This window comes from Rhipicephalus microplus, chromosome 2 (genome assembly GCF_043290135.1).
Source record: "Rhipicephalus microplus isolate Deutch F79 chromosome 2, USDA_Rmic, whole genome shotgun sequence".
NCBI lineage: Eukaryota > Metazoa > Arthropoda > Arachnida > Ixodida > Ixodidae > Rhipicephalus > Rhipicephalus microplus.
In genome coordinates this window covers 230,383,601-230,394,089 of record NC_134701.1, presented here as the reverse complement: position 1 = coordinate 230,394,089, position 10,489 = coordinate 230,383,601, and the positions used below count along the sequence as shown (strand labels likewise).

Below are 10,489 nucleotides of genomic sequence, written 5' to 3'. Positions count from 1 at the left end.
GAACTGAGAGGGGGAGCTTAAAAAACCCCTTGGACTATTTAAACCAGCATCTTCTCAACAATTTACATTCTAGTGAAAGGACTAAAGAAATTGTGTACGCTTTGGAACACAAGATAACAGTCCCGCGAACTAAGCTTATGTTTTATCGTGAGAAGGTTAATGCCTTGAAGTTGCAGTTTCATAATGCGCAGCAAATCATGAAGCAGCCATTGAAGTTGGAAGATTTTAGAAAGTTTGACATGAGTGTTCCAAGCACTAGAGTTGCAGATGTGTAAATGGGGGGTCCTTGAAATTGTATGGTTCCTCTGCATCATCTCGCTGATTTTTTTTTAGTGTGTCTACCATCTGCGGCTTGTAAAAATCAACACGAATAGCTTTTTTCTTACTGTCACTCCACACACTGTGCTGTTCGCAACCTTCACATGTACCAGGTCTGAAATGCAGTCTACTTCTCTTTGAATTGTGAGCCACAAACTATCTCTCTGACTTGCTGTATCACTTATTAAGTTGAATGAGCTGTGTTTCATTGTTAATGTAAGCAGCAGTGAACTTTTATTTGACAGAGGACTTGGTGCCGTAGTGAACTCACAAGGCACTGTAAATTCAATAAACTGCTGGGTTTCTTGAAAAAATTTTTATGTCCAGGTAAGGCTGCAGTTCAAAGTAAAATAGAATATTGAAGAGGTGAGAAATTCTTGAAACACAGGATGTAAGAAGGCACAACCACTTGTCAAAACATTGACTCAAGCAACAATTCATCTTCGCGACTTTTCAAACTCAGTTTTTAAAAAAGAAATTCAAGTAAATTTTTAGGGTCAGTGCAGAACTTTTGCACTCATTAGGAATGGATGCTTTTTGCTAGCTAGTTACATGCATGATGACAATTTTCATGCACCTGGCAATACTTTGCATGAGGCTTGCTCCACTGGTAATTTCATTCGCAATTGTAACTGCTGTCTCCTGAGAGGAGTGGAATGCTTGAACACTCTTATTCATGGGTGCATTGCACATTCAAATGCACCAGCTGGCTGGCCCTATGCTAAAGCATCCTATAGTCTGTGCGTTGCTTTCTGCTGTGAATTTCTAAAGTTTGACTCATTGACTGCTGGTGTGGCACACCTAACCAACAAAACAACACCACAAAACTCTGGAAAGATTTTCTTGCACAGCTATTGGTGCAAATTTTTCAGGGACCCTCATTTGCACCGAGCTTATCGGGGTGCAAAAAAGGTATGCTTTTATTTTGTCAAACCCATGGCAAAAGATAGGTTGGTAGTCTTCCACTGTGTAATATTGCCTCTCATTAAACTGGTCAAGTTGGAGAAAGCTCCATTTATTTGCTGAACACCAAAAAAAGAAAAAAAAATTCAGAGAGATGAGAGGAAGGTACCAGGCATTTCCCACAACCAAGTCAGTGAGAAAGGAAGAGAAAAAAGAAGTGAAAAAGCAAAAACAAAAAGTGACTCCTGTTTCTATGGCCACCGTCAACCTGTAAGAGTGTCTCAAGGAAGCTTCAGCCGTTCCTGAAAGAGAGATGTGGCATTAGCAACAATACAACTGACTCAAAAAAGTATATCTCGTTGTAATATGGATTATATGCTGAAACAATATTAGGCATTAATTTAATTTTATCGTGATTGACTAGAGGCGTGCTTTCGAGTTTCTATAATTTTGAAGTGATGTGTTTAGTTTACCATGTCATGAATTTTATGCTTGTGCTTCTTAGTTCATAGCGCAAAGAATGGGGCAAGGAAAATTTGGAGCGCATGTATTTATATTTTTAGTTTCCGGGATGATCATAAAAGATGTACACCCCTGTTTGGGAATACTCGAAGCGCTTGCATCCCATTTATATTTGCTGTGTTTCACAGGCCTTTTTTTTTTTTTGAAGAAAACAAACAGGTGGATTTCAGCATAAAAAAAATGCTTTTTTTCGAGGTTATTTGAGGCGGCGTACGACTTAAGCTTGGCATTTTACCAATTTAGGTGATAAATAAAAAGTGGGATAACTAAACATAATTTCTTAAGTAGCTTTTACTTGATGATGAAAAAGTACTGAATGTTCATAAACGCGACCACCTTTAATATCATGCAGCTTCAACATTCTTAGAGGTTTTATTAAACAATATTCAGCTGAGTTAGACTAGGACACCTGGATAAATTCAGGGTTGGTGACCTCTTATGGCATGAACACAGCAGCTTGAGAATGGAGAAGGGAAGTGTGGTGTTAACTTAAATGTGCTGATGCACACAATGTTGGGGGAGGGGGGGGGCGGCCCCATAGTTTTTACTCAGTCAGAACTGTGAGGCCATTGTTTATGCAGGTTTTTGATGGTAATGATGGCCAAAGGCTCCCAATATTGCTTTTCAAGAAGAGTTCACTTCCCCGCCGTACTTCAGGAATGCCCGAGACCATAGTCTTGCCATTGTGAGGAGCATGTCATCGCCTCATATGCATTTTTTTGTCATCCATTTTGAAATCTTTTAGGCTCGAACGACAACAGGTGTGGGGGGGTGGGGGAGTCGGTAGCAAGCTGCCGTGAAGCTTTGCCTCTTCCCTACCTTGCCATATGCAACCCTGCGCATGCCTGTGTTTCTTATCATTTTTGTCTATTAGCTAAAACACAAATCAACTAACCAAGTAATTATATTGGTCAGATATTTGATCAATCAACAGACGCAATATGGAATTAGCCTAAATGCACATGGGACACTCAATGCTGAACTTGAGACTACCGTTTGCTGTATGTCAAGAATGGTCAGCTTTATATAATAGTATCTAGCAGAAGTCCCAAGTTTTTTCCCACGCGAATCTTTATCTATCGTGTCTGAGTTTAGCCCCGGTGCGTTACACAAGCAGGCCTTTCTTTCTTGTTTATTTGTCAGTGACACGGAGTGGTCGGCGAGTTCGGCATACTTACAATCCAGAGCCCGTCCACAGAAAAAGCACGGTTGACCTCGAAATCGCCATACAGATGTTCACGGTCAACTTTTCGTGACGAGTAGATGGGCTTGGTGTCGTTGTACACTACGAGCTGGGTCTTGAATCTCTGGATAACAAGGCGCGTCTGCTTGTCGTACTTAACCTCGTCCGGCCATGGGACCACGGTTTCGCCGAGGCCGAGCAACTTCCTAAAACAAGAACAAGGTTCACGAATGCACTGTTTCGCACTGTTAACATAACTGGCCAGTACAGTCGGCACCATAGTTTAGAGACCACTCTGAGACCAAACTTTGAGTTTATCAGCAATTTGTGACTGGTGATCAGTCGAACAGCATAGCGCTTGCGTTTCGGAATAGGCCGGCCAGAGCAATCGGAATAAACAGCTTTTTCTTGTGTCTCATAGTCTATACACTTCTGACATATTAACTGCGCAGTTCGCTGCATTTTCTACGTGCTCGCGTATTTGTGCACACCTCCCCGGACATCACTCACGCGGAGAAACATCGTGATAGCTCTCGCCGCAGTGGACCTCGCATCTTAGATCATTATCACCGATTCACAAAGCGCTTGCAAAATAAATATTACGAAAGATCTCATCACCATCCGTGCTGCTCGATTCCTGAAAGGTTATTATTATCTGGACCAACCAAATACACGTTTAGTCATCTGGACCCCAGCTCACGCAGGTCTATATATAGGTGGAAACGAGGCTGCCCATGCATCGGCTCGCGCGCCTAATTCCCGAAAACTTCCTTGCCCTCCATCTCCTGACGATGCAGAACCAAATCCGGTCACCTGATTTCGTGACATCACAGCGATGTACAAAGCAAACAGGCTCCGATTTCCGCCGCCGGGGCCGGGTACATGCCTGGCTGGCTCTTATGCCTATACACCAACACAGTATTGTGCCCGGCGATACTTGAAGGGACCCTGCAACACTTCTTTAAGTAGCCATAGAATTGATTCACTAAATAAGCTTATTGTCTCATGAATTCACTGCCACAAAGGTATTTAGAAACCGCCCAGTTCGAGAGAAGTTACAAAGATATTTGTGGCATGCTGCGCTTCTATTCTCTCTTCTTTCGTCACGACGAAAGCACTGGAAGCTAATCAGGGAGAGATAGCCCGGGGGTGGGGGGGAAGGGGGGGGGCACTTCACAAGGTGGAGTGCTTCCCGACCGATTTAAGCAAACGAGGAAGACAGCGCGACTTGTGGAGTGTAACTAGGTGGGCCCTATAACTAGGCGGAATGGGACCTGGAGGTCCGGGGTTCCCATGCCAAATTGCCACGAGGTGGAGTGTGACAAAACCTCGAAAGATAGAATTTGGGAAGACCCTAACGATTTATAAATCGAAATGGGGCCGACAACGGGATTTTAACCACTGACCTCCCGGTCATATGAAATGAACACTTTCACAATAACTTTACCTTTCAGCCGATAATCAGCCTACAATTCTAGGCCGATCTTCGTCTTTTAGATTTTCCGAACTAATAATCACGGATGACCTTCAATGAAACTCGAAAAACTGACCCGAATTCAGTGGCCACCACATGAACATGAGCCATTTCAGGTGAGTTTTTCGAAGTGTGGCAGCTTGGGCTAGTTGGTATGGCATGACGATAGTTATACCGCGAGAACAAAACGACGACACAGAGACAAGAAGGACACATTGGACGTGACTTTCGTGTCCTTCTTGTCCCTGTGTCGTCGTTTTGTTCTCGCGCTATAACTATCGTCATGAGTTTTTCGAGTTTTGTTGAAGGTAACACGCAGTTATCAGTTTGAAAGATCTAAAACACGAAGGTCAGCCTAACATTGCAAGTTAACCATCGCCATCTGGCAGTGGCTGAGAGGTAAAGTGTTCGTTCCGTAACCGGAAGGTCAGTGGTTCGAATCCCACTGTCGGCCCAATTTCTAACTATAAATGATCAGGGCCTTCACGAATTCTATTTTTTTTTAGGTTTTGTCACACTCCACGAGGTGAAGTGTGACATTTCCCAGGATTACGAAGTCGTGCTCATGAGTCAGAATACGGTTTTTCTACATGGAGATATCAAGACAAGGCGTTATCGTGCTGCAGATATACGCGATGATTTAGTCCGCCTGGGTATGCTGTCTGAGGTAATTGCCTTGGGCGCATTTTAAATGAATCACATCTGGGCTGTGACTTTCAGTATAGGCGCAGTCCACGAAGAACATGTTAGCGCCTGGTGACGTAAACTATGAAGGAAAAGCGCTGCCGCGTCATCGATCCGGACAAACAGGATGTGCGACTAAAGCTTTATTGGCTACTACATAATGTACCAGACAAACATGTGCGCACCACGCTAGTAAACTATAGGAAATTGATTGAAGTAACCAAAAAACGATGGCGCGTACACGGAATTGCCGACAAAGGAACCTCGTTCCGGACAGTCAACCTGCAACTGAAAAATGGCGTGACTATCGATGACTTGCCGCACCAGCTCCGAGGGGTTGGCATTACAACGCTTTTGGTTGTGCCAGTACGGGTGCCACTTTGTGTATACGGTGCCGACGGACGGCCCATATACGGCGGGACTGTCGCGCACCCCGCGGCGGCCAGTGGAAACGCTATGGGCCCGAAGACAGCGAGTGTGCCCAGACATTCGCCAGTGTGGCTGGGCATGTGGCTGGTGATCGTGTCGCGGAATATGCAATGGACGAAGTTGATGCAGAAGTCTCCGGCAGCAAGAATCGGGGTCCGGTCACGCCCCTTTCTAAAGGCCCCAAGGACGAGGGATGCGAAGCAGCTCATGGTGAGCAAACGCGTCGTATTAGTCAGTAGACAGAGGCCTTGGCAACGTACCTTGGGACAAAAAGGGCAACGAGGAGGACCAAAGTATACTGCCACGTTGACTGACCAGCCTGAAGTGATGGGCGCCACGGCCGCTCGAGGAGAGTATCAACGAGGACGCAGGAGTACAAAAGACGACTGGAAGTGGGCCGGAAGCCAAAACGCCTGAATTCAGGCAACTCGGCTCTGTGTTGAAGCCGAACGTCGTGGTGGGCACGCGTCCACCGCCCAAGCCACCGAGCTTTCAAGGAGGGACCTGAATCAGTAGGTGGCCAAAAATGTGGCAAAGATGGCTTCATCATTATGTGAAGCGTGTGGATTGGGGCACGTCTTGTTCGTGTCTACCCATAACTTCAATCGCGGAAGCCAGGGTTGTCACCTGACGAAGTGAGAACCATACAGTCCGGACCAACTTTCACAGGGCCTTCGCAACCTAAAACAGAGTTTCGTGCGATACTTTAAATGTACCTGGTCTATGGTCTAGACGAAAGCAGTATCAGGTTAGTCGCCTCTTTCTCGAAAATGACCTCGAAATCGTAGCGGTACAGGAAACAAAGGTCGAAAGCCGAAGGACAAGCAGACTGCATGGTCGAACCTTTTCGGTTTCGTTGTAATGTTTGTATTTGACACTCTGTCCGTACCCCCAGGGGGGGGGGGGGGAGGCTGTGCGCCCTTTTCTTGCGTAATTTCTTAGGGTTAGTTGAAGAATGTGTTCATATACTAGCGATGATGGCCATCTTGTTTTGTGTGATTTTGTGGGGTTTGATGTGAAATGGCGCATTATTTGTGCATATGCACCGAACAGTGCAACTAAGCGGTTATCCTTTTTTGCACATGTCGATGAATATTCAAAATGTGAGAGAAATGTGATAATTCTGGTAGATTTTAACGGCGTGTGCTTCAGCGAAGATAGGAGCAAAAGGCTAACCACTGGTGATCAAAGTTCTTTGCTGTGGTCAGAGCTTATGCAAGATCGGGGGTTGGAAGATGTAGGAAATGGACTGCTAAATGGAAGTGGTTTTAGGCACACACATTTCCAGCGCGATTGCCATTCCCGATTAGACAGAGCATACGTATCAGAAGCACTTGTGCCGTTATGTACAGTTACAAGCACAAACCGGTAGCCGTCAGTGACCACAGCGCCGTAATGTTGACGCTAGCTGTGAAGAAGAAAAAAAAACGATATTTTCGTGGAAGTTGTGTAAACTGAACAACAAATTACTTAGCGATGAAGTCTCTGTGGACAAGGTTAAAATGTTCATCGATAAAGTGCACTTGACCCAGTCTGGGCGATTGGTCGTTGCATAGGAAGAGTTCAAGGAAGAAGTTAGTTAAAATTGCTGCATTAGAAAGATCTTGCACGGTGTGCTACAAGGAAAAAATTAAGGAATAGGAACTATAGGGCCAGCTTGAACTCTTGTTGTCACTTGAAAGCACGCGACCAGGCACTTTAGCTAAAGAGATAAGAGAAGTAACAAACCAGCTCGAGAGAACGGACACTGAAAAATACAGAGGACCATTTATACGCGCACGCGCAGAGTGCCTTTGTATGTGCGAAACACCGACGAAACGCTCACTGTGCGAAGAAAAGCGCTATGCCTCGCGTAATGAAATAAAACGCACAAAATATGGGGAAGTGATCACCACGAACAAACAAAGAACCAAGCGTTTGTCGATTATTATAAAGGATTGCTGGCCTGCAGCGGTAAGAGTGGAGAAGCGCTGGAGAGCGCGAGTTCCTGGCAATAATGCCTACATTAGACAAAAGAAACTACCGAACGCCCGGAGGAGTCAATTTCAGTAGGAGAAATAGAAAAGGCCATCGACGACTTGACTGAAGGAAAAATGCCTGGTCCAGATGGACTAGTTGCAGCCTTTTACAAAACATTCAAAGCATGATCTCTCGGAGGTACTTTGTCTCCTCGTTGCAGAGGCATTATAAAGTAAAGAAAATGCCGCCGTCCTTTCGAACGTCACATGCCGTGCTTATTCCCAAGTGTGTAGACTCGGTAAAGCTCTTATCAGTGAGCGCTTATCGCCCCATAAGCCTCACAACACAGCTGTGTTAGTAAAAAACGTTATAGTCTAGACTATAAGGTTTTTATGAAGGTGCTTGTCAAGAGGCTACCAAGTGTGATGAAGTCAATAGTAGGACCACACCAAACATGTTGGTTTAAGGGCCGAACAATCGGTCCCAACATCCACATTGTGAGGAGCATTCTTGAGTGCTGCGATGCATGGGACAGCCAAGTTGCGATGTTGCAACTAGACCTTGAAAAGGCTTTTGACGATGTTGTACGTACATGTAGTACTTATTGCAATATTGGAACATGTAAATGTTGGACGTGTTATATTAGAAGGCGTAAAAATGTCGTATAGAAACTGTTTTGCTAGCCTTGTTATCAACAAGGAAATCACAGAAAACTTCGCAATTGCTAGGAGTGCTCGTTAGGGATGTCCAATTTCTCCATTCTTATTTGTCATGTATTTAGAGCCCTTTTGTTAGAACATAGTAATGACAGAATACGTGGTTTTCAGTTAATGACGACTGAGGTCCAAGATGATATCGCTGTTTTTTTCCCCCAAGGACAGAGAGAGCATTAGTGAAGCAGTTAGCGTAGCAGATAAGTACTGCAAGTGGTCAGGTAGTGCTTTAAATTGGGATAAGAGTGCGGGTTTTGGCCACAGAACCTGGGACGAAAAGCCTGATGTTTTCTAAAAAATGAACTGGAGCTCCGTGCCGATGAAGTAGCTTGTGTACCATTGCAGAGCTATAGTGATCGCACTGAATATTGGAAAGAAGAGACGTGAAATTTCATTAAGGATGACTGCCAGTTGGGCGTGTTGGTAATGGTTCACGATGAGACAAGCGCAAAAAATACACACACTCAGAGATACACACAAAAAATACACACACTGTACAAGCGCTTGTCTGTGTCCTCTCTGAGTGTGTGTATTTTTTGCGCTTGTCTCATCGTGAAATTTCAGACAGAAAGCGAACAAGTGGGGAGGGAAAAACCTCTCGATATTCTCGAGGTCAACGGTTTGCAATACATTTCTAGCGGGCTAAATTTGGTAAGCACTTCAAGTGCTGAACATGAAACGTTCAAGCGTACAAAAGGTACACCGAGTTCTTGCCACTTTTGTTAGGGCCTTCAAGTGAAAACGCTCGAGCCGTACAAATATTTTCTGTTCAGTTAAAGCGAGTGGGCTGGGATTGGCCCATTTATTTCACAGGCAAAGAGTTTCAAGGTTAGTCTTTTTTTTGCGTGATCAGATGTATTTTTTTCTTACGTACGTACTATGTTTCTAGTTAGATTATGCTGTTATCTACCCGAATTTGTTGTATCTTGCTGATGTGCTGGGCGCACCGGAATTAATGGTTATCTGCGCGAAGTTGTCTGCTTTCAATATATACTAACAGTACGCTTTTCTTTACAGTATCGTGCTGGGCGCACCGGAATCAATGGTTATCTGCGCGAAGTTGTCTGCTTTCAATATATACTAAAGGTACGCTTTTCTTTACAGTATCTTGCTGTTGTGCTGGGCGCACCGGAATTAATGGTTATCTGCGCGAAGTTGTCTGCTTTCAATATATACTAAAGATACGCTTTTCTTTACAGTATCTTGCTGTTGTGCTGGGCGCACCTGATATAATGGTTATCTGCGCGAAGTTGTCTGCTTTCAATATATACTAAAGGTACGCTTTTCTTTACAGTATCTGAGTGCGGTGACAAAAACACAACTATATAAGGACCTTATCTGAAGTTGTGCCTGCTTTCAATATACTAAAGGTACGTTTTTCTTCACAGTATCTAAGCGCGATGACAAATAGACCACTGTACAAGGGCCTTATTGACGTGATGCTACCTGTGCTGATGTACCACACGTTGTACGGTAAAGGCCCTGGAAAAAAACGAGCTAAAAAGGGTTAGAAGAATGGGGGTGCGATCTTCAGCAAAGCCTTTTTTTTTTTCAACTACACACCGGCGCGCTTCCGGCAAAACCATGGCTACACGAAAGGGGTTTATTTGTTCCATAAGCATGTTGTTGCTGGATTGATGATAACACCTATTGGAAGCTCCAAGACCAAAAGAGCTATCGAACAGAGCCCTAATTACGTGAGATAATGGAGCAAAACAGTGTTGACGTCATGATCGAAAAAGCTAATTTTACGCTAACGGACTCCATAAGTCGATCACTAAGGCTCACTGAGACTGGAGTCAAGCGGTGAGGCTGAGTCTAACTGAGTTGAGCTGAGTGATATGTCGGTGAGCGCGAGTCCGAATGAGAAAAGGCTTAGTAAGTCGGAGTGCGAGTGAGTCCGGTCGAGGAAAATTTTGGCGAGTCTGAGTCTGGATGAGCTCCGAGAGAAAATTATATCTTTTAAGAGTGAGTGAGTGAGTGAGTGAGTGAGGTGCAATTTTTCTGCCGACTTATGCGAACTAGCCCAGCTTTCAGTCCTAGCCAGTTTTATTTCTCTTTAGGTCGACGGGGAGGGGGAGGTTCAACCGTACTTTATGGGATCGTGCGTGCATTTGTGCGTGTGCGCGTTTATATATGCAAGCGAAATTGAAAGATTTCGAAGGGAAGTTAGAACTCCTCCTTGGTGACGGCCCTGAACACCATATGTTATTAATTGCGAATGTGGAGGACATTGGGGGCCAGCTTGTCATATATGTTGTAATTGCTTAGTGTTACGAATGCAAAAGCATATATAAAAACAGA

At 44.5% G+C, this 10,489-nt stretch overlaps 1 protein-coding gene across 1 annotated transcript in view; it reads right to left on the bottom strand.

The window, feature by feature from the left end:
* Positions 1-1,319: 1,319 nt before the first annotated feature.
* LOC119170305 (uncharacterized) overlaps positions 1,320-10,489 on the bottom strand; it is a 21,028-nt gene continuing 11,858 nt past the window's right edge. Inside the window, exons 6-7 of the mRNA XM_037421435.2 lie at positions 2,922-3,132; positions 1,320-1,523 (exon numbers count right to left, since the gene is read on the bottom strand). Of these exons, the coding sequence (XP_037277332.2) occupies positions 1,503-1,523; positions 2,922-3,132 (232 nt within the window). The 3' untranslated portion in view covers positions 1,320-1,502. The remainder of the gene's footprint in view (positions 1,524-2,921; positions 3,133-10,489) is intronic.